We start from the raw sequence: 22,134 nt of genomic DNA, 5'->3' as shown, positions 1-22,134 counted from the left end.
GCTAATCTTTATATGCGCCACCGTAATTCCTGACGTCACGCACCGCGTCTCGTCAACCCGCCTCGCCGCTCAACTGAAATGACAGTCTTTTGAAACAACGAGCTGACAGCATTGAAACTCGACGTTATCGCTTGCCACGAGGGACTGTTGGGTAGAGCTATTATTTTTCGCTAAAAAAGAGACGCCCATGTTGGATCGAAATGAATGAACCTGCCAATACTAACTACTTGAGAAGAGTGAAAGGCAAGCTGAGCCACGCATGCCGTTCTGAAACTTCACCAGACATCATCGGCATGATATGTCCCCTTCCGCCTATGGGATGACCTTTGCCGCCCTCATCCTGTCAAAAGCGATTGCATAGGCCTTGAGAGTGTCGATCGTTTCCTCAAAACCCACTGCTCGAGCAGCGCTCAGGTCATACTGGCGGTCAAAGAAGGCCTTGTCCATCATAACGTCCAAGAAAGGCCAGTAATACGAGTCCAATTGGCTAGCTTTGAGGCCCTCTCTCGCCACCACTTTGTTCCAGGTATCAGCATGTCTCTTGACAAACTCTGCTGGGGGTTCAAAAGTGCCCTGCGGACCGATCCCTTCAAGACCAAAATAAGCGCAGATTCCGGGCCACTTGTCTGCCCAAGTCACCACGTCACCGTTTGTCACGTTGAAGGTCTTTCCAGAGCCACATTTCTCGGGGTTCAAAGCGGCATATATTTCCATCTTCGCCGCAATGTCTTGGAAGGTGTCAGTATGTTTGTGACGGTAGCCATGCTCAGCGCCCGGATATGGGACCTTGGCCCCGGCTCCGTGGACTTCGCGGTACAGGCTTAGGTAGAATGCCAGTCCTTGAGCAAGATTCATGACGTTTGTCCCTGGGACAAATCCAATCATCGCGTCTGGCCTGATTTCGGTGAATGTCCACGAGGCTCCTTTCGACAGAGAATCGAGCACGTCGTATTGAGAGTAGTAGAAGATATCGTCGGCGATCGGTTTCGGGACTCGAGGGTATGACTCCTTGAGCGGAGCCACAATTTTGACGACATCAGGGCGTTCTGCAGTGCCGGTTAGTCGGGTCCAAGAAGCAGAGGAAGTCATCAATACCCAGTCCATACGCCTTTCCACCAGTTTGTAGGATGAAGCTTTTGATGTCGGGCGAGACCGTTTGGATAGCCTCTACAGCGGTCTTGATGAGGTTAGTGTTGACCTCTTTGAGCGTCTTTTGGTCTTTCCCTGTGTTAATGTAGACAAATAAGAAGACATGAGTAACGGTCTCAATCTTGGGGACCTTTTCCTTCAACGCCTCGGCAACAACGTCGACGGGGGCGGTAAGATCAATGCCGCTGGCCAATTGGAGTCGTGGATCGTTGGGCCAATGGGCATCCGAAATCGACAAGGGACGATTTGACAGCGCGGTGACCTGACTGAAAGTGGTGGGAGTGGGATAGCTCAGGGCCTCTTTCACAAGCGCCCATCCCGATATACCAGATGCTCCGAAAACGAGGGCGTGGAAGTTGGTGGACATGGTTGTTGGGAAATCTTGGTGTTTTCCGGGGCAACTGAATATCTGGTGACAGGGAGCACACCACCCTTCGTCTTCAACTCCATATTTATATCTTTTGTTGCGCGTGGAATCTCCAGGAAAGCGTCACCTCATTGCATCACACAATCATCTCGTATAGAAGGACTGGTCACGTTCATGAAGCCGACTGCAGCGATACCCTAAACAAGAGCAAATGCTCATAGGGTCAAACTGCCAGCCAGTCCTGTTCCTGGACATACCCAGATGGGGAGGTGGGGAACATTGGACACTGGCTTAGTCGTACGAGAAAACATATGCGTGGGATTCAACGAGTGCCTGGCGAGGTTGAATGGAACGAAGTCGAATTAGGATTTTGCAGAGCTTCATGTTCCATCGTACTTGCGTAAATCGGCCGAAACGGACGAGCTGAGGTCTTTTGTGAGGACGGAGAATTGCCGGCATTAGGGGGGCGATACATTTCACGGGAGAGTCTCGATGAAATACTGACAAACGCCTAACATGGAAGATGGGGAGCTTGCCGGAAGTGGTTGCCAAGCCCGTCGGAAGAACTTGAATGCCGACGGAAGTCTGACGTAAGGTTACTCGGGACTCATCTGGCCCACATCCATCAAACAAAGTCAAGATTATGAATTGTAAATGCAAAATATACCTCATAAATTAGCACACAAAGCAACGTGGCGCAGCGGAAGCGCGCCGGGCTCATAACCCGGAGGACCTTGTGAGTACAAGGCATATATGTGCCAAATCAAATGATGATGCTAACCATACTCCCAGGGATCGAAGTACGTTCACCTCATGGGAATTCTTAAACAGTAACACGCACTAACTAAAATTAAAGACCAAGCGTTGCTATGAGTTCTTCTGAATTTTTGAAGCCAGAAACTACAGTCGCTTGTGGCCGTCCGCACCTTTTTTCTTGCTCTAAATTTTTTTTCTCTACCAACTTGGTGTATCAGTGTGTACGTGTACGACGAGAAGGGGACTGCCAAGCCGTACCTAGGCCGTATCATAGGGCCAAAGTACACAAGCTTCATCATTACACCAGCAACCTTGTCTTTTATTCTTACATTCCCCAGACGAAATGTGCTGTTGTAGCCAATTGGCAGTGTTATATCAATCTCTACCTAGTATCTAATATACCTCTGAAATTCGGCTGATGCAGACTGACACTAACTTGTTGTAGGTAGATGCAATCCACTTTGATATGAATTTTTAATGAAATTGAGGTGGTTGCAAACGTTCGAATTCCACCTCACCTTTTGCCTTTCAATCAGGTTGAAACTACAGCTAGGCGAATTCAGAACCTGATCGGCCTCAATTTCAGATCTCACGGACGCGTCAATTCTGACCATGTCTTTCCTGTGCCCACGACTCTGTTCGCAACTGGCAAAAGTTCATTCGAATGGCTGATACTCGGCGCGTCGGCCACCATGTCCACGAAACAAATGCGCTGAGTTTTGGACACCTCGGCACTGCCACTTATGATGTCCGCAGGCATGAATGGACGTTCCTGCGCCAGCATCAGACTCGAAACACCGAGGATGGACAGAGAACGCAGGCCAGCTGGAACCGCTCATCTCACTTTCTGTTGGTGGACGAACAGACGTGGAACTCTGCCCCAGACTTTGTACAAGCAAGAGACAAAGTGCAAGACTCTAGACTAGGTCGTGGGCTGCAGAATTTATTTCTGAAGCGAGTCCCCGACGCGGCCTTGCTTGCTGTCGATTTTTCGGCTCAGTCAAACACGGCATCCTCTCAGTCCGAAAAGCTGAATCGACCATCAGAAAGCGTCCTGGCCCTTGGGCATGCTCGACCTTCTCTTGACTCTGGCTTGCACAACGACGCTCCATATAGTCCGATTGTTGCGTTTCGAACGTGCTCGAATAACGGCATTCTTCAGCTCCTTGCCATAGAGGAGCGTCAGGTTGCCATCCGCAACGAGGCTGGTCTGCTGAATTTGTGCACGGTTCCTTTCATTGGCAACGTGCTGGGACACTGGGCGGAGTCAACAGACGAAATAGTTCAGATATCGTCAGCCAGTCATGTGAGGGGCACGCAATTTCTTGTCGTCAAGCCAAGCGGCACGACTATTTTGCGGCCCACGTTGTCAAAGCACAAAGTGCCTGAGGTGCTTCTAGATCCATGTCCAGTCGTCACCATTCCATGTTCGAGAACGGGCGGGCAACCTCACGCACACGCCACATTCAATCCCCAGGATCACTGTCTGGTGGTAATTGTGGACACCGGCGGGCAATGGGGCGTCTGGAAGGTCACGGGAAGAAAATCAAGGTCGGCGCGCATTCTATACCAAGTATCTCTGCAAGGCTCGAACTATATAAGCAATTCCGGCCAGCGATCTCTGCTCTCGGGAGTCTCAACATACAGGGATAAATGGCACCGAGCTTGTTGGTTGACGAACCCGAAAGGAGTTATGGACAGACTCTTGGTGTGCAATCGACGCGTTGCTGCGGCTTTTGATCAGACGGGATCATTTTTGGGTCCGGTCGACATGCGCCTGGGATCCCAGTCAGATCGGAACGTGATTCTTGATGTCAAAATCAGCGACCGTCGGAGTGATCACGTATTCGTCCTGACCACGTCACGCTTCCTCCTATTTAGTTCGTCTCAGAGTACGAGAAACCCAAATGAAGCGCTTGAATTGGTATGTTCTTGGAATCATTACCGCGATCGCACCGATCTGAGGCTCCGTATGAGTGTCTTTGAAACTTTGCAAGGTACGGAGATTCACTGTTCAACTTAACACATCGCTAACATATAGTTTTAGATTCGTGGGTACTCCTTTATTCTGCCACCAGCCATTTCGCCGTCCTGTACCGCTTTGAGCAACAGGATTCCGCTTCGACAACTATCGCCATCCATGATCCTTCAGCTTTTCAGTTACCGCAGCATCTAACAGGACGCATGAAGAATGTCACTGATATCATCATGTGTCCAGTAGCCTTCTCGACTCAAGATCGGCCTTCGGGACCTGGCGGATTCGGCCTGGTCAAGCTTGTTGCCTGCTTGGCTACAGGGGAAGTTGTCGAAGCATTGTACAAGCATGAACTTCAGCAATTTGGCCTCTCGGGTCATCTACCGAACAAGTTTAGGGAGAAGGTGCCACATTTATCATTGCCCCGGACTCTGGATAGGCTTCTGGATACCCATCCATTAAGTTCTGAATATGTCGTTGACGAGGGTTCAGACGAGGATCTAGACGATTTTGTTGTAGCGGATGATGGAGAAACAAAAATTTTGACAGGTGAAGCCAGCGCTGCACATATCATTTCACAAGATTTACAACCTGTTCCTTCCAGTTCTCGGAATTGGCGGCGTCTTCTGCACTACGAAACTTTGATGGAAAAGGACAACGGTGGTATGTCTTTCAGGTCGACCTTGCAACAAGCGATTGAACATCTGGAACGTCTCAAAGGCGAGGATAAGATAACGCCCATCCATCTGATATCGGACCTTGCCGACAGGTGTCGCATCACGGACGTGGAAGAAGATTCTCAAACCGCGGATCTATGGCTTGATAACATCGCACTCCAAGCCAGTATTACCGTCGAACCGGCCGCTTCTGCTGTAGGGGGCTTCCCTAGTGCTTCGCACAGGCATTTACTTCTTGACCTTTACGAGAGCTTGGTTAAAGTATATGTCGAATCACTATCCGGTAAAGTCACAGACCGCGGCCGGGTCAATCGTGAAAGGCTGGTACGCCAGATAGTGGGAGATAGCTTTCTGGGGACATTTGTGTTGATTTCCGGGAATCTTCCTCGTCCATCTGATTCTCCACCACCATATTCGACGCGGACACGGGATGGCGAGGTTCCATCTCCATCACTAGGTCTACAATCAGATGATCAAGGGTTTTCGCAGGCACCAACACCAGAGACTCTTCCAGATGCAGAAGAACCTGCGGTCACCCGTCTACGGAAATACGCAACATTTCATCGTGAAGTGCCGCCTTTACTGCTCAACCATCACGCGAACATCTCCAACATTCTAGCCCATCTCCCGGGTTCTATACAACAGAACCCCGCAGATTATTCCTACCAGCAAACAAATCAAAAGATCAAGTTTACGCAGGAGGAGATAGCGGCAGAGTCGTTGAACCCAACAGAGAGGAAGAAGGCCCTCAAATCTGCCACTCGACTACAGCGGAAATTGGAAAGAACTCAACTCATCAGTCAAGAAGTTATGATGCAACGAAACTTATTGCCCGGCATCAGCAGCAGGCCCAAGGTCTCCGGTTTGCCAGAGCGAGAGGTGCAAAGCAGTCAGGCAGCTGCACCGAGCTCGAGTCAAACGACTGGACTACCAGGATTGAGCATGACACAACCGGAGAGAGGTGCTTATGGAACGAGACAAGCAGAGAAGAAGGGCAAGAAGGGGACGAGGAGACAGGCAGGCTTTTAGATTTTGGACAGCCGGTACAGTATATCTTGAGCGCGCCGTCTTGGATGGTGCCAAGCTTGCAAAAAGGGGCGAGGGGATTACCCCGGATTTTTGGATTCTCCGAGCAGGCCGGTGACCTCTGGCTGTGGCATGGCTCGGTGGGGCTCACTAAGCCTCTTAGGCGTTCCTTTGCCTGGAAGTGCGGGGATGGCGCAGGCCAGCGGGCTGGGTAGGGGCCACTAGGGGCGCCTGAGTGGAGGAAGCTGAGGTGCTTGTCGCGTGAGGTTAGGGATGCTCTCACCACCCACCATCCACCTCCCACCACCCTGGCGCGCACAGCTCTTGCTCTTGCTCCTGCTCCTGCTCGGGTCACTTGACTGAGCGACTTGACCCCTCAATTGCTTCTGCCTGAGCTGTCCATCTCTCCTCCCCCTCTCCCTCACTTTCCCCTTCTCTCATCCCAACCATCCTCCATCCTGCCATCCGGCGTGTAGGCAAATCTCTCGTCCATCACATACACATCGTCCCCTCCATCGGGTATCTGTGCTCCCACTTCACCTATTGGTTCTTGGTATGTATCACTTGAACCTTAGATTGGCAACCTTTCTCTCCCGCCTCACATTGCTCTCAACTCTGACGAATTGCTCCTTCTCAGACTCGTTCACCCATCACCTAACCTCCAACCCGTCACAGTCAACATGTCTGCCGACACTTCAGATCTCACAAAGGTCGACTCTGCCATCGGTGTCGATGATGCCGCCCACAAGGATGCAGCCAAGGAGACCAAGCGAAGAACAACATCCAGCGCTCCTGGCGTCATGAACATCATTGACCTTGGTAAGCTCGCTGGCTGGAGCCTCCATGACTCTTGCTCACTAGAGATCAGAAAAGGAGGGAACCAAAATCGCCGTCGCTGCTGAGACGCAAAAGACCGGATGGTAAGAGTGGATTCCTCACTTCCCCTTGACCGCTCGGAGTTGACTCAGCCAGGAAAATCAACACCTCGCCTTCCACGGTCGAAGATCCCTCAATCCTGAAGAAGCTGCTCACCACTCCCCCCGTCAAGAAGATCGATTTGCACTTCCCCCTAGGTCTCGAGGTCACTGCAAGGAACCTGAAAGGTGTCACGATAAAGGATGCACTGGATGCCATTCACAAGCAATTCAAGAAGAAGGTAAAGTGCTCTGTCATATGCAATATATCTGGACGATTGACCAAGATCACACACTGACGTTTTATTTGCAGGCGGATGACGAGATGGAAGAGCCATACCTCAAAGGCTTCGAATGGGACCCCGAAGAGTCGTGGACAAGACTCAAGGTCCACACCCAGAAAGAAGGGCTACCCGTTGGCAAGAAATCCAAGAAGAAGGGCGGCGACGAGTAAACGTGATTACCATGACTCGAATGTACACGACCAGGCCGCTCCTGGCTGAGCGGCAAGACCGACTCTCTCAACTGCTACCAATCACTGATCCACTACGATCAAATATGCTATCCCAAAAGAAAAATCAGCTTGGTGTGCATGGCAAGGTGCTTTGCGGGCTCTCTTTCTCGCTCATTCTGGCAATGTTTGCTCAATGCCGTGGTGGTGGATACCCAAATGGCTTGAATTTGCTAGCGTAGACCAGCAATGGCATAACCTCGAACTGATTCAATGCATCTCACAATCACGTATGGGTCAGCCTTGACCGCCTGGACCGCCTGTGACAGAAGTTGCATACAACCACGACTCAAAGCCGGAGTCAGTTTCTCCTGTTGCCATGCGGCGGTGGTGCGAGAAGGGCAAGCAGTTTTGCCGGCATAGGGCATTCAATGGTCACTGATCTTTGCCTCACGTGGGATGCCTCGTATGCAAGAAACGAGTTGCAGCCCCATTTGCTATTGACAGTGTCGATCGTGGTACCTCGTACAAACCCGTGAGATCTTTAAGGCTGCTTGCTCTCTGGAAAATCATCATTCTTCGAGCACACTCTGTGATTGTCTCTTGAAACCCGTATCGACACTCAACCTCGACTTGGGGGTCCAAAACACCCAAATTCTAGTAGCAAACATGGGATCAATCCTCCAATCAGATGTCACCGGCCCCAGCCAGAGCGACGCCAACGACATCCCCATCGTCGACCTCTCACCATTCACATCACCATCACTCTCAGCCGACACCTCGCACGAGGCTCGGCTGAAAGCTGCGCAAAAGCTCGTCCGCGCGTGTCGCGATGTCGGCTTCGTGTACGTCAAGAACCACGGGGTGCCGGAGGATGAGCTGGCCAAGGCGTTCGCGCTCTCCAAGCGGTTCTTCGACCTGCCGATGGAGGACAAGATGAAGGCGCCGCATCCGCCTGGCTGGGTGGTGCACCGCGGATATTCGTGGCCAGGGTTGGAGAAGGTGTCGGGCGCCATGTCCAAGCAAGACGACGAGGACGCTGTTAGGAAGTTGAGGGAGGTGCAGGATTACAAGGTACGTGCCCACCCCTCTCCTATGGGTCTCTGTCCTTGGTATCGCATTTACCCACGAGGAGGAAAAGAGAGGGGAAGGCATCCTGGTGCACAATTTTCTCTTCTCGTTATCAGGGTTCTTCCTCACCCCACGCTGTCGATTCTGTTCCCACGGTATACCTGTCTTTTTTTTTCTCTTATCGTTTTTCCAAACAGGAAAGCTACGAAGTTGGCTCCGAGACCAACCCAGACCAGCCCAACGTATGGCCGCCCGCGGAGGTGCTCCCCGAGTGGCGGCCGTTCATGAGCTCGTTCTACTGGACGTGCTTCGAGGCGGCGAAGCACATCCTGCGCGCTCTGGCGCTGGGCATCGGGCTCGCGGACGAGGACCACCTGCTGAACTTCCACGACGGCCACCACAACCAGCTGCGCCTGCTGCACTACCCGGCCATCCCAGCCGCGGCGGTGGAAGTGGGCAAGGTCGCGCGCATGCCCGCGCACACGGACTGGAGCAGCGTCACGATGCTGTTCCAGGACGATTGCGGCGGACTGCAGGTCGAGCGACGGCACGCTGCTGCTGGCGGGAAGGCGGAGGAGGACCAGGGGGAGTTCGTCGACGTCGACCCCATGCCCGGCACCTGCGTGGTCAACGTGGGCGATCTACTCATGCGCTGGAGCAACGACTACCTCACGTCGACAGCGCATCGCGTCCAGCTGCCGCCCCTCCAGGACCGCTTCACGGGCGACGAGAGGCTGACCCGCGCCCGCTACTCGATCCCTTACTTTCTGACCACCGATCCCGACACCGTCATCGCGTGTCTGCGCTTCGATGATGATCATCCCGCTAAGTACGACCCCATTACGCAGCGCGACTATGCGGCCATGAGAGCGCGGATGCAATATTGAGTTTTCGAATGATCTCTATTGCTAGCGTGGGTATAGCGTCTCTAGACGGGGAGCAATGTGTTAGGATTGGAAGGGCGTGCGAGCCGGTCCATCTCGACTCTGTTTCTAGAACTAATAGGAGCCGGGTTTCGGGCCTCATCCGGGCACGAGAGTTAGTTATTAGTGCACTCTTGACATCATGCTCCCCATCTGATCACCATGCTCTCGATACACCTCGTCAATCTCGGCCTGGTAGACTCTGGCTGCTTCCCTGCGGCGTAAACTGCCCTTTGACGTACGAGGAAGGGGTTTCTCCCTCGCGGCGAAGACAACATGCGTCTTGGTGAGCTTCGCAATCACAGGCGCTTCAACGTTGACCTGGTCGATCAAGAGCTCTATTTCACTCCGTAGCCGCGCCGCGTCCGCTCCTCCCCGTTCCATATCCCTCAGACCCTCTTCAGTCAGCTCAATCAATGCAATCGCTTGCTGGTGCCCGTCTCCCCACAGCAGCACGTCCTGGACCCGATCGTGGCCGTGTTGGATCTTCCCCTCAATGCCGGCCGGGTGAAATTTGATGCCGTGGCCGAAGAGGATCAAGTCATCAACACGACCCGCGAATTTCCACGTGCAGGGCCGACTCGGGTGAGGGGCGAAGAGATCGCCCGTCGCGTACTCGTTTAGGTGTGGGAAGGTTTGAAAGACGGTTTGACGGGATGCGGCCGTTGGATCCTTGAAACGAACTATAAGTGGTTCATGGAGTGTTGTGGTGGCGGCGGGCAGTGATTTCGAGTCACTGACTGCTACCGCGGAAGACGGTGGTTGACTTAAAGTGGACGGCCTTACCACCGCCATACGTGATACTAGATAATGAGCTTAGCCTTGCGAGATCTTGATCCGAAGAGGCATATTTCTCTAGCACTGCGGGAGCGCAGAAGATGCAGTCCCCCTTACCATACAAAATGGCGTCGAGCAAGTCTGTTGCATTCATACTCCGGTCCGAAGGTCCGAAAACATACGTGGTCTTGCCAAAGACAGTAAAACACATCAGGATTATGGCACTGATAACATGAAAGGGAGCAAATGGCACAATCAGTCTTCCGGCTGTAGCGTTCAGAGGGTTGATCCTGCGAAAGCCCGGGCCTCCACACTGACACTCCTCGGGCAACTGAGTAATCTGGTCATTGGCGGCCATCTGCGCATGGGTGATGCGTATAGGCTTTGGGAGGCCAGTCGTGCCTGAACTGTGCAAGATCAAGAAAGTATCTTGAGCGGCTTGGTCGAACGTTTTGGCCATTGGGTATCTTTCTGCGGGAGTAGGGTCCAGTAGTTCATCCAACTCCGGGCAGACAGCATGGTTCATGGACCGAGCAGCTAATATGTCCGACACATCCACGCCTTCTGCAGATAAGAAAAGATGACAGTCGCATAGCTGGAGCAGATTCAAATGGGCAGCGAGGCTGTTGATGTGAGACGAAAACAGAATCTGGCCTCGGAAGCATCCGTGAGCCAAGGTTTGACCTGACGTGTCTGAGCCAAAGTCGGACTCGCCTTACCTGGTAGCCAGTTTTGGCAGCTGCCATGGACAATATGTGATATCTCATGTCGGATTTGCCGACATAAGCTAGAGTTGGGAAATGGGCGGCGGGGCCAAAGGTGGTCTTGATGAAGCATGCAGCACGGTTGATTGCATTTGCGAAAGCGCGAAAGGAGATGTCCCGATACCCATGGGACAGAGTGGATGACAGGGGAATCGAAGCCCATGTTCTGGCCGGGTCATTCTCAGCGATTTCGTCTATGGCAACAGGGAAGAGACGACGACCGGGGCGAGCAGCGGTTGAGTCTGCAGGCATTCTAGACGGCAAGAAGAGAAGGTACAAGAAGACAGGTTGTAGAGAAGAGTGGGACTGGGGACATCCCAACGGCTATTTATATAGCCCATGGTTCGCTTGGGAGCCTGGAGAAGAGACGGACGAGGATCAAACCGAGCCATCCGGAATTCTGGCATAGTATTCCGTACTCGGGACGTACTTGGCCAGCTGGCTGCTAAGCTGCATTTTTTGTGGGTGGAGGGGAGAATATGCACATGGTTGTACCTGTAGCAGGATAACCCTGGCTGAAGATTAGGAACACGAGTATGTATTCTGCTCGTCTGGTCCGTCTGTTTCGCGGGAAGTTGCAGTCGAACTGAATGCAAAGAGAGTGGAAAGTGAAAAGAGAATTGAAAGCGTAAAATGCCAAATGCTTGGCGGTGACATCAAATGCTACTCGCCGTGTAATACTCCGCCGTAGTCCCTTGTATGCAATGTGCACCACTACGTGTTCCCTCCATCCTGATCCAATGCTTTCCTTCGGACCTCCGTGCTTCCCCAGATCGAATGAAGCTCCATGCCATCATCCATCGTCTACACTTGTCGCACAGGTGACAGCTGCATAAGCTCCGTCCTATACAGGTAAAAAACCTTAAGCCTTGGAACTGGACATGAAGCGATCATCATCATAAGCCCCCTCACCATCGCCGTTCCCATTCCACTTCCCCTTCTCTTCTCCCTGTCTTGTACAGGACGGCCTGTTGTTTAATTGATTTTTTTTGCTCTCATCTCTTCGCAATGTTGTGTTCCTCGCAGTTGCTGGTGGGTCTCTTGACTCTGGTTGCACCGTCTCCGGCCCTGGAGAAACGACAGGCTCCCTTGTCGACATTCATTCCTCAGGAGCAAGCTGTATCTATCCAGGGTGTCCTAGCCAATATCGGTGGCCTTAACTCCACTTGGGTTCCAGGTGCCAGCCCTGGTGTTGTCGTTGCGTCCCCCTCGACAGTCAATCCTAGTGGGTTTTGTCGCTTCTCTGTCACTAAACGAAGAGAACTGCAAAGATTGATAGCTGCCTGCAGATTATTTCTATACCTGGACTCGTGACTCGGCATTGACGTATAGAATGCTCATTGAGGAGCTGGTATTCGGCAACTTGACTCTCAGAAAAACTATCGAGGATTACACCACTGCTCAAGCCATTCTGCAGACCGTCACCAACCCCTCCGGCTCGCTATGGCCAGCAGGCGACGGTCTCGGGGAAGCCAAGTTTTATACCAACCTCACCAGGTTCGACGGCACCTGGGGTAGGCCGCAGCGTGATGGTCCCGCCTTGAGGGCCATTGCCTTTATGGATCTGGCTCCTGTCCTTTTCAAATTGAACGAAACAGCTCTGTACAAGCAGATCTATTGGCCGCTGGTCCTCAACGACTTGAGGTATTTGGGCCAGTATTGGAACCAGGTAAGTCATTGGGTGGTTTGTCAGCCAATGTGTCCATTCAGCTAAGCTCCCAATCGCTAGACGGGCTATGATCTCTGGGAGGAAGTCCACGGATCGTCCTTCTTCACTATTGCCAACCAGCATCGCGCTCTTGTCCAAGGAGCTCTTCTGGCGAGACAGCTAAACACAACCTGCTCACCCTGTGCTCAGGCTCCTCAAGTCCTCTGCTTTTTACAGAACTATTTCTGGAACGCCACTGGGGGTTACCTCACGGCAGACGTGAACGTCAACAACGTCGTTCGTAGCGGTATCAACTCGGACCCGATTTTGGCAAGCATCTCGGTTTTCGATGCGAACGCTACGTGCAATGCTAGCGGTAAGAATTCCATACAATTCACAGCCTGCCTTTGACCCTTCTAACGAAGTCCTCCCTAGACTTCCAACCTTGCAACTCAAAGATGCTCGCCACACACAAGGTCCTGGTTGACAGCTTCCGCAATCTCTATCCGATCAACAAAAACGCACCACCCCCCCACGCTGTGCTAATTGGCAGATACCCGGAGGACACCTATTACGGCGGCAACCCTTGGCCACTTTGCACCCTTGGCGCCGCAGAAATGCTCTATGATGCCGTCCATCAAATCAGAACGGCTGGTCAACTCACCGTGGACAACTACAGCCTTCCATTCTTCACCGATCTTTTTCCGACCATCAGCATCGGACACTACACGGGAAATGTAATGAACCAGATCTTGACCAACATGACAACGTATGCGGACGGCTTTGTCTCTGCTGTCCAGCAACACCTCCCCTCCAACGGCAGCATTTCGGAACAATTCGACCGCACCACCGGCTTTTCCACCTCCGCGTCCAAGTTAACCTGGTCATTCGCTTCCTTCGTGACCATGTCCCGTCGTCGGGCAGGTCAATTCCCGGTGAGCTGGGGGGCCTCGCGTCCATTAGCGAACACGAACCTCACAAGAGGCCAGTGTCGTGGAACGAGTTTTAATGCCACGGGGAATTATTCCCCAGCCCTCGCAGCCGGGGCGCCCAATGTGACCAAAGACTGCGAATCGGAAGTGATCTTCAGCGTCAACGCCACAACATCATTCGGCCAGAACATCTTCATTTTGGGGAATGTCACGAAACTAGGTGGTGCGCTGAACAACGCGGACGATATCATCCTCCCCTTGAATCCGGGGAACTACACGTCTACGAGTCCCGAATGGTATGTGGACCTCTGGTTGAAGGCCGGCCAGTTCGTGGCGTACCAGTACGTCCTGCAAAACGGAGCGCAGTGGATGTTTGAAGACCACCCTGTCAGGACTCTGCAGGTTGGAGCGTGCGGCAGTGGACGGGTTGCCCGCGCGAACGACGTGGCTGCATTTCCTTCTTCTTAGGGAGAAGAAGGAGACGACACAATGAACCAACAGAGAGGAATAGCCAACGATCGGAAGCTGGACTTGTGATTGGAGAAAAGGGGAGGGTTGAGGAATCAGGAATCGAAAGGACGACGACGGCCATGGGATTGGTAATGAAAGGGCGAATGAGTGAACGAATTTCCTCGAACCAAAATGATACCATCGTGATCATTACGCATTCAACATCCAGCATTCACGACTGCGCGAATACGAAGTACCTACGTACCAGTTAGTATACCATAGTACCGAGTATAGCCTGCCGGGCTTCTTACTCTCAGCCCTTGCTCCGAGTGACAATGAGCCTTCCCGTTTCCATTTGCCATTCCAATGTAAAGGAGATGCGCTATGTAGATGCAGATGGAGATGTAGAACTCACTCTCTATTGAAGGACGAAGTCTGCAGTCAGATTGGACAACTCGTCAGCCTGGTTGATAGTGGTAGTGATATCGGTGTGGTGATTTCTCTAATTAGAGCTTTCCATTTTCTCCCTGCTTTCTGCGTGCCTTGGCGTGCTTGCTATGTTTTGGAGTCTGTTATTCCCTCTGCCGCCCGGGGGTCGCGATGGTTCTGTTCTAACACACTGGCACATCTCTCGATCTCCTTTGCCTCTCTCCCCTCTCCCAGACGACGCACCGAGTCCTCTGCCCTCCCCATCCCACCGACTCGACTAGCTCCAATCTCAATCTCGAATTCCATCCATATGAGAATCCATTTCTGTATTCAAAGGCGTGTTCACGAGTGTCCAACGATGGCCTTGGGCTTGTACGGCTCCTCCAGGTACTTCATCTCGTCCTCGGTCAAGGACTTGCCCTTGACGGCGACGGCCTCCTCGAGGCGGGCCAGGTTGCTGAAGCCGACGATGGGGATGGTTCCCTTCTGGATGATCCAGGCCAGGGCGACGTGAGACATCTTCCAGCCCTTCTTATCCGCGAGCTCCATGACGCGCTTGATGATTTCGCGGTCCGCCGGGTCCAGGTCGCCGAACATCGGGTTGCCCTTCATGCTCTCCTCGCGCACCGTGGCTTCCGACCCCAGGGGGCGCGCCAACAGCCCGCGGTACAGAGGGGCCCAGGGGATCAGGCCGACGCCCGTCTCGTGGCAGTATGGGTTCATCTCGCGCTCTTCCTCGCGGTAGCACAGCGAGTAATGGTTCTGCATGGACACGAACTTGGTCCAGCCGTGGACTTCGGCGCAGTTTTGCATCTTGGCAAATTGGTAGGCCCACATGCTACTTGCGCCTGCAATGGGAGACGAAATCGGGTTAATCCAGGGGGGTAAGGAGAGGGATGGAAAGGACGAGGCCGGGATAGCGTACCAATATACCGAACCTTGCCCGACTGCACGAGGTCGTGTAAAGCCTTCATGGTCTCCTCCACCGGCACAGACCGATCAAAGCGGTGAATCTGCAGCACATCCAGATAACTCGTGTCCAATCTCTCCAAGCTGGCCTCGACGGCATTGAAGATGGCAGCACGGCTCAAGCCACCCTGGTTGACATAGTCTTTGCTCTTCTTGATCTGCTCGGGGTACTTGATGTGCACGACGCCAGGTTCCTCGCCGACGGTGCCGAAGCACTTGCTGAGGAGGACCAGCTTATGGCGGGGGATATTGTGCTTCTTGATGACGCGGCCGATCATGCGTTCGGACTCGCCGTTCGAATACACGTTGGCGGTATCCCAGCTGTTGAGCCCACGGTCGTAGGCGCCCTTGAGGAGTCTATCCACCTCGTTCTCGTCGTCGATAACCCATGGTTGCCAGTCTTTGTGGCCTGTAATTTTGGGAGAAAAAGGAGGGCGATCAGTTAGCTTCATGGCTCCTTTCATCATCGCCAAGGGGGTCTCCTGCAGATCAATCCGCTCCCTTCGCTACATGTTTCTGCTATCCCCTGGAACCCGTCGCAAGATGACGATCGAACTCATCCTAGCTGGGCCCGCCCCCCCCCCCGCCACAAGATAATTAAGCAGAGGCTCTCGAACTCACCAAAAGACATGGCTCCCAAGATGGGGATGGAGACTCTCAGGCCGGAAGCGCCGAGTTGGACATAGGTGACCTTTGTGTTATCCAAGCTCTCTTGAAGCGATCGAGGCATGCCAGAGTCACCCATCTTTCACGTTAGTCGGTGGTGTTTCTGTTCCTTCTTCGAGAGAGACGTGATCGAAGGGGAGATGGGATTTGTAATGAAGACGGCGGGCTATCAGTACGTATGCAATGTCTGCGGATCGGCGCTTCAAGGGCGGGGAGATGGCGCTTGGTGGGGAGGAGGAGAGTGTGGTGCTTCTTTTCAAAGGGTGTTTTGAGAGCACAGCACACGAATATATACGTCGTGCTCGTCAGCGTCGGCGGTGGGAGACCGGTGGAATTCAGGATAATATCGAGCGGAAATTTGGAGGCGGATCCCTCACAGCTGGCAGCGGGCTCGGGCATCGTCGTCACAAATGCCGTGCGAGGACTATTCATGGGTCAAGTCTAGTGTGTTGGCTTGTGCCGTCCGCTGAGCTCGTTTCCCCGCAGGGCTCTCGGCTATGTCAACGCGCGATACTGGTTTGGTCGGGGGATGTTTGGGCCCTTGGAGAAAGACGCGAGGGAGCAAGGAGAGGTGGTCTGGGTGGTCCAGTAAGAGAGTTGGATGAACTGGACAGGGTGGACGAGCGTCAGAGACGTGGCCCTCGATTCGGTATTAGCGGACTTAGCTTGAGATAAAATCCATCTGCTCGCCTTGTGAGTTGTCGGGTCATCAGCACGTCAAACTCAAAAGCCATGGGTTGTATGGATGGGTGCATGGGTGGACGGAATCTGCCGCCCGGTGGAATGGTTGAGCTCAAGAAGCAGATGTCGTGATGGGAAGAGCAGAAGAAAATTGATATACTATATTCCGTGCAGCTTTCCTGTGCCCATGCAAACTCCATATCATCAGATAGCTACTCCGTATAATGGTCAAGTAGTGGTACAGGTACGTCGGTATAGGCGGAGATGAGGAAACTCTTTCTCCGTCTTTTGCCCAAAAAAGAACCAGACAAACACCGTGTCAGCGCTTATACTCGTGGCCTCTTCAATCTTGCAGAGATGCAAAACCCATACCATGCCCATGGTCGATGTCATCCCTTCTTCGGTCATGTCTCATACTCCTACCCGGCCCATCATCTGTGTCCGATCAAGTCCATGGCATCTTCCTCTTCCTCACCGTCGTCATCCTCCATTGGCTCATCACGTTCACTCTCGGACTCGGACTCGGACTCTGATTCAGCGTCGGCTGCGTTATGTTGCCGGGGCGAGTTGGGCCGGCCCCAGAAATCGAGATCATCGTCATCCTCGTCGTCGTCCAAGGAGGCCGCTCCGCGTGGAGGTGCTTCGGGTGTGCCTGCTGCTCGTTGCCCAGTTCCGAAATAACTTCCGACAACCGGGGAGACAGAACGGGCCGAGCGAGCTGTGGGTGAATGAGGCAGAAGCCAAGACGACCGGCTCCTGGGAGTATTTGACGCTGTTCCTATTTCGTTAGGTTGAGGCACAGCTTGATTTGACGCTCTTACTATATCCACGGGTTGCGTCGCTCGGTCCGTCGGCGTGTGGCTCTGGCTCGCTGTCAGGGCCGCTTCAGACGTTCCTGCTTGCTGCGCTCGTTCCTGTTGTTCCTGTAGTTGTGGAGTTTCTTCAGCCCCCAGAAGCTCCAGCTGAGTCGTATTGTAAGATTCGCAGATCGAGCATTTTAGCCCTAGCCAGTGATATTTGGTCACGCTCCGGCTGTTGCAATCGTTGCAAAAGATGTAGGCACGATTGTCTCGATACTCTTCTGGCATCGGTTGTTCCTCAATGTGCCGGTCCAAGCGTCGAAATTGGCTCTCCATATTGGCGATACTCTTGGAACAAATCGGGCATTTGTAGCTTGTATTACACCACTCTGAAAAACAAGACTCGTGGATGCTATGGCCGCAACGCATGAACGCAACCGGTTTATTCGACGTAAACATATACTCACCACAGATGGGGCAGTCGCATTTGGTGCTTCTTTCAATACACTTGTGGGTGCTTTCGGCCTGGATGGACATGCAAGCTGCACATGTTTTGCAGTGAAAGAAGTCTTTGCCCAAACCCTCGCCGAGCCGACATATACCACAGTCGTCACAATGGTATATGGACTTTTCCGGATCATCGTTCCACAATATGCAGATGGGGCAGTAATAGCACGCCGTTTGGACCTGGCACGTTTTGCAAAATTGACCGACTGCCTGTGGAGTGTTGCAAAGCATGCACAGCATATGCTTGGTCTCTCGACGCGGCAAAGTGTGGTTTTCGGCTTCATCGTGGCATAATCGGCAGGTGTACCATCTTTCGCACATGTTGCATTGCATCTTTACATTTCGCTTGTAATGGACACAGCCAAGCACCGGCTGAGATATTTCGCCAGATGAGTCCATGTCATCAGGATCAAGAGGTGCATAGGTCGGCTGGAGGGCTTCTGGAGTGAGGTTGTAGTTGATCTCCTGGCCAACGCCTGACATGGTCGAACTCGGTGATCCCGGTCTGGGAGAAGGGTCTAGCGATCTGGACAGCAAGCTTTTACCAGCGAGACCCTTCTGATACCGCTCCATCATCAATGCATGGACGAGCCTTGATTTCTCAGCAGGCGTACCCGGGCCTGACCACACCGCATTGATCTTTTGTCTGAGAGGGCCCATACCATCGTCTTCAGGCAGAGTCCCCGACCCGTCCCTCCTCCGGCCACCCCCGTTCTCTTGTACATCTTGCGTGCCCGCCACTTCTGCAACTCTCGACAAATCTGTCAGCGGATCAGATGCTGCATGAGGCCTTGCACTGTCTTCATGTACGCGAGACCGATACGGCAGCTCATTGGCAGGATTCAGGGAGGTCTCGCTGCTCGTGCGATGGTTTGGGAGAATAGCGGGAGGCGACGGTTGTAAAGCGCCGCGCTCAAGATGAGGGAACTCAGTCTTAGGAGGCTCTTGCCGCAGAGGTGGTCCGGATGGTAGTTGTCTCGAATCGTCGTCGGACTCCAAAGGAGGAGAGGGAATGGAGTCGAAGCTGTTCAGCTGATTGGCCCATAGCTGGATGGTCCTGGTGATAGATTGCACAGTGGTCTCCCTGTGCTCTGACTCCGGCTCGACCGCAGGATCTTCGAGCGAAGGCGGAGGGGAAGTGTTCCAAAGACGAGAGGGGCTCCAGCGTTGCAGGTCGGGCACGGCAGGGAAGAAACCGGGCGAGTCTTCAGTTGTGCCGCTGAGGCGGGAGAATCGCCTCGCTTGGCGCAGGACAGGTTCAACAATGAACGAGGGGAGATATTCACTCATTGAAGCCGAGAGATAAGCATACTACTACAGATAGGATTTTGAATTTGGCAAACTGGAGTTGTCTGTGACTCGACCCAGGCAAATAGGAAGGGCAGACGACTAGGTTCGAGGCCCGGAATTACTTGAGGAGGCAAAGAGCAATGGACATACGGGAAAAGGGGATCATTGGTGCCATCAAGGGCCAGTCTGATGTCGTGGAGGTGTGGAGGCGTGGAGGCGTGCGAGTGGTAGGATAGGAATGACTGGCGCAGGCTACGGAGTACTACAAGTACAAAGTAGGCGCAGGCTGGTCGGAGTTTGACATGTGAGATTCTCCGTTGTCTGCACGTGCTTTGGGGCATGACAGCCTTGCACAGCCTTGTTAGACAACTACAACACTTCAGGGGACGGAAGGCTGTAGCGTGTAAGGAATGATTTCAACTAGTTCTGTCGCCAAGGGATAGTGATTCTGCTCTGCGCACATGTACACACACGCACATATATAAATTAACTTTCCCATAAACATATATATACAGTGCAGAGAAAAAAGTTCATCACTGTTCCCCCAATTGACAAAAACTTTTTCTACCAGCCCCTTCGATATGGGGGTGGTAGGAAGTGAAACCCGCGGGTTCGCAGCAGGTTTTTCCGTGAGATCGAGATATGATGCCTTCCAGCTCGGTGCTAGTTTGTCGTACACTGAGTGTACCCAGACATATCTGGGATCCCTTTTCGCTCGCTCGGTCGTTCGGTGGGAGAATTTGAACCGTAGACATGATGCCTGCTAGCCCGGTGCTAGTTTGTCATACACCGAGTGTACCCTGACACGTCTAAGATTCATTCTGGCTCGTTCGATCGAATGAGGAGGAGGAATCGAGAGGATCGCCTACCAGAGAGTTGCCTGTTACTTTGTTGAACAGTCGCCGAGGTGATTTGGCCTGAACTCTCTAATAGGGGTCTTGGTGTTGTGTACAAATTCTCTGGATTAAAATTATATCCTTAGAATTGTGGGTCTTCATATGACCTCGGGTTTCTTTCTGCTAGCGATACTAACAGGGCCATTGTACATTGCTTCTGAGCTGATAATGCTTCCGCCTCGCCAAGGCCAAACTCGTCCTGCCTGCCCTTCACCTGTCCTCGATCGTTTGTGGTCATCTTCACAACTCAACTGTTTATTTTTGGTTGATCGGTGGTGTTGACAGACCATGGCAGCTTCGGCTTCCAGTTAGGAAGGGCTCGTCCCAACCGCGTCCGTCGTGTTCCTTGCCGTCATTCTTATTTGTCTTCTTCTTTCGCAGTAGCCTCCAATCCTCGCAGGGTTTCTTCAATCTCATGCGGTTCTGTGATGGACCACACTCCTCCCCCTTTCGCGGAAGAACGGCCAACTTCTTTCGAGACAAGATTGCGGCCAACCTTTCCAGGCCCAACACCGAGCCATCGGCGGCATCCAGCTTGCTGATCCAGATACTTGATCGAGTCCCACCAGAGGATTGTGTCGACGGCTTGCCTTGCGAGATTTTGCATGAGGTCGTCTTTCGACCTGAACGGCCTAGCAGTGACATTGCTGATGCAAGGGACACGGCCGGGAAACGTCACCTTGTCCGCGGTCAGAGCCTTTTTCATGAATTCGTATGCTGGCATCATGATCGGACTGTGGAAGGCTGAACGGGACTTCAACTCCACGGCTCGAGGATCATGCCCGCCAAACTCTCGTATGTGGACCAGCAGATTTCGTATCCGCTGGAAGCTACCACTGAGTACTATTTGGTTCTTGGAATTGACGTTGGCGATGGAGATTTGTTGGAAAGCAGGGAGAGCGCTGGAATCGTCCTTTGCACCTTCAGAGCCCTGGCTGAGGAATTCTCTGACAGCTGCTATCAGCGAGTCCAATTGTCCTGGCTCGCAAACTAGGGCAATCATGCCGAAATCCTCACCCGATTCTTCTTTTGCTTTCCTTGTGCATTCTCCCATGACGTCGCCGCGCCTTCGGACCAGGTCGAGAGCATATGCATACTCCAGATTCCCAGCAGCCACCAGTGCTGCATACTCCCCCAGGCTGTGTCCCAAGGTGACGTCGATCACTTGCTCCGTCTTGAAACCGAACTCTTGCTCGAGGACCTTCAGGATCATTATGGATACAGCCATTATTGCAGGCTGGGCGTTTTCCGCCTTGTCGAGCTGCAGGATGGGGCCTTCATCGATGAGGGTGGACAGCTTGCAATGCACTATATCATCCATCTCTTCTAAAAAAGGTTTACAGGTTCGGGGGAAAGCTTCGATCCAAGGTCTCGTCATGCCTTTCCGTTGGACGCCATGGCCAGGAAAGAAGAGGGCCGTGCGAAGGACGGGTTCCGAAGTCGAAGCATACGATCTAGAGGTCCGGAAAGCGTGCAGGCTTCGTTTGACCCCTACAAGGGCTATTCGTGGAGGTTGATACATGACTGCGGGGTTTTCGATATGGAGGAAGAAGCTCGCTAGAGGGAAGGTTGTTTCGACAACATTATGGTGGACCTGAGGTTGGCAGAGATGAAACGCCCTTTGTCTCTGCCCGACAAGCAGGTTGTGGACAAGTCTGGACGATGGGAACGAAAATGCGTCAAGTTCGAGTGTTGTTGATGCAGTTCCGTGAGTCCGAGCAAGCGAAACTCCATCCGCCACTGAAGGGTTGACTGCTAGCTCAGAAGTTGTTGGGGGATCGCTCCTGAGTCCTGACCTAGGTACCTAGGGTAGGCATTAGGGCTAGTAGTGGGCCTCCATACCTCGTACCAAAGCCCAGGTGAGCCATACAGTACCTCGGCGAGCGGGATCGGTTAGGGCCACGCTGTCCACGCTGCTTTTACGTCAATCAACTCACAATGTCCAGAATACAGGTACCAAAGGTACATAGCAATGTGATCAGGTAATCCCCTTCATAACCTCGCTCCTTCATTTAT

General features: G+C 53.0%; 9 protein-coding genes across 9 annotated transcripts; 4 read left to right on the top strand and 5 right to left on the bottom strand.

Annotated features, from left to right (window-relative positions):
* Positions 1 to 312: 312 nt before the first annotated feature.
* Positions 313 to 1,516, bottom strand: A1O5_05335 (uncharacterized protein; the record flags this gene model as incomplete). Its single annotated transcript, XM_007745936.1, has 2 exons — positions 313 to 1,046; positions 1,096 to 1,516. 2 exons carry the CDS (start codon positions 1,514 to 1,516, stop codon positions 313 to 315), a joined length of 1,155 nt encoding a protein of 384 aa, XP_007744126.1.
* Positions 1,517 to 2,936: 1,420 nt separating this feature from the next.
* On the top strand, positions 2,937 to 5,953 carry A1O5_05334 (uncharacterized protein; the record flags this gene model as incomplete). The annotated part of the gene is made up of 2 exons (XM_007745935.1): positions 2,937 to 4,269; positions 4,320 to 5,953. 2 exons carry the CDS (start codon positions 2,937 to 2,939, stop codon positions 5,951 to 5,953), a joined length of 2,967 nt encoding a protein of 988 aa, XP_007744125.1.
* Positions 5,954 to 6,630: 677 nt separating this feature from the next.
* Positions 6,631 to 7,318, top strand: A1O5_05333 (uncharacterized protein; the record flags this gene model as incomplete). Its single annotated transcript, XM_007745934.1, has 4 exons — positions 6,631 to 6,769; positions 6,819 to 6,870; positions 6,923 to 7,106; positions 7,178 to 7,318. The coding sequence occupies 4 exons, from the start codon at positions 6,631 to 6,633 to the stop codon at positions 7,316 to 7,318; spliced, it is 516 nt and encodes a 171-aa protein (XP_007744124.1).
* A 666-nt stretch (positions 7,319 to 7,984) lies between these two features.
* Positions 7,985 to 9,273, top strand: A1O5_05332 (uncharacterized protein; the record flags this gene model as incomplete). The annotated part of the gene is made up of 2 exons (XM_007745933.1): positions 7,985 to 8,389; positions 8,584 to 9,273. The coding sequence occupies 2 exons, from the start codon at positions 7,985 to 7,987 to the stop codon at positions 9,271 to 9,273; spliced, it is 1,095 nt and encodes a 364-aa protein (XP_007744123.1).
* Positions 9,274 to 9,432: 159 nt separating this feature from the next.
* A1O5_05331 (uncharacterized protein) lies at positions 9,433 to 11,102 on the bottom strand (the record flags this gene model as incomplete). Its single annotated transcript, XM_007745932.1, has 3 exons — positions 9,433 to 9,992; positions 10,051 to 10,735; positions 10,806 to 11,102. The coding sequence occupies 3 exons, from the start codon at positions 11,100 to 11,102 to the stop codon at positions 9,433 to 9,435; spliced, it is 1,542 nt and encodes a 513-aa protein (XP_007744122.1).
* Positions 11,103 to 11,858: 756 nt separating this feature from the next.
* On the top strand, positions 11,859 to 13,898 carry A1O5_05330 (uncharacterized protein; the record flags this gene model as incomplete). The annotated part of the gene is made up of 4 exons (XM_007745931.1): positions 11,859 to 12,075; positions 12,140 to 12,519; positions 12,580 to 12,874; positions 12,934 to 13,898. The coding sequence occupies 4 exons, from the start codon at positions 11,859 to 11,861 to the stop codon at positions 13,896 to 13,898; spliced, it is 1,857 nt and encodes a 618-aa protein (XP_007744121.1).
* A 753-nt stretch (positions 13,899 to 14,651) lies between these two features.
* A1O5_05329 (alcohol dehydrogenase) lies at positions 14,652 to 15,730 on the bottom strand (the record flags this gene model as incomplete). Its single annotated transcript, XM_007745930.1, has 2 exons — positions 14,652 to 15,157; positions 15,235 to 15,730. The coding sequence occupies 2 exons, from the start codon at positions 15,728 to 15,730 to the stop codon at positions 14,652 to 14,654; spliced, it is 1,002 nt and encodes a 333-aa protein (XP_007744120.1).
* A 1,326-nt stretch (positions 15,731 to 17,056) lies between these two features.
* Positions 17,057 to 19,222, bottom strand: A1O5_05328 (uncharacterized protein; the record flags this gene model as incomplete). The annotated part of the gene is made up of 1 exon (XM_007745929.1): positions 17,057 to 19,222. One exon carries the CDS (start codon positions 19,220 to 19,222, stop codon positions 17,057 to 17,059), a length of 2,166 nt encoding a protein of 721 aa, XP_007744119.1.
* Positions 19,223 to 20,476: 1,254 nt separating this feature from the next.
* Positions 20,477 to 21,640, bottom strand: A1O5_05327 ([acyl-carrier-protein] S-malonyltransferase; the record flags this gene model as incomplete). The annotated part of the gene is made up of 1 exon (XM_007745928.1): positions 20,477 to 21,640. One exon carries the CDS (start codon positions 21,638 to 21,640, stop codon positions 20,477 to 20,479), a length of 1,164 nt encoding a protein of 387 aa, XP_007744118.1.
* Between the last annotated feature and the right edge of the window lie 494 nt (positions 21,641 to 22,134).

The sequence above is a fragment of the Cladophialophora psammophila genome (assembly GCF_000585535.1).
Source record: "Cladophialophora psammophila CBS 110553 chromosome Unknown aczJe-supercont1.7, whole genome shotgun sequence".
NCBI classification, from domain to species: Eukaryota; Fungi; Ascomycota; class Eurotiomycetes; order Chaetothyriales; family Herpotrichiellaceae; genus Cladophialophora; species Cladophialophora psammophila.
This window is presented reverse-complemented; position numbering and strand designations above follow the sequence as displayed.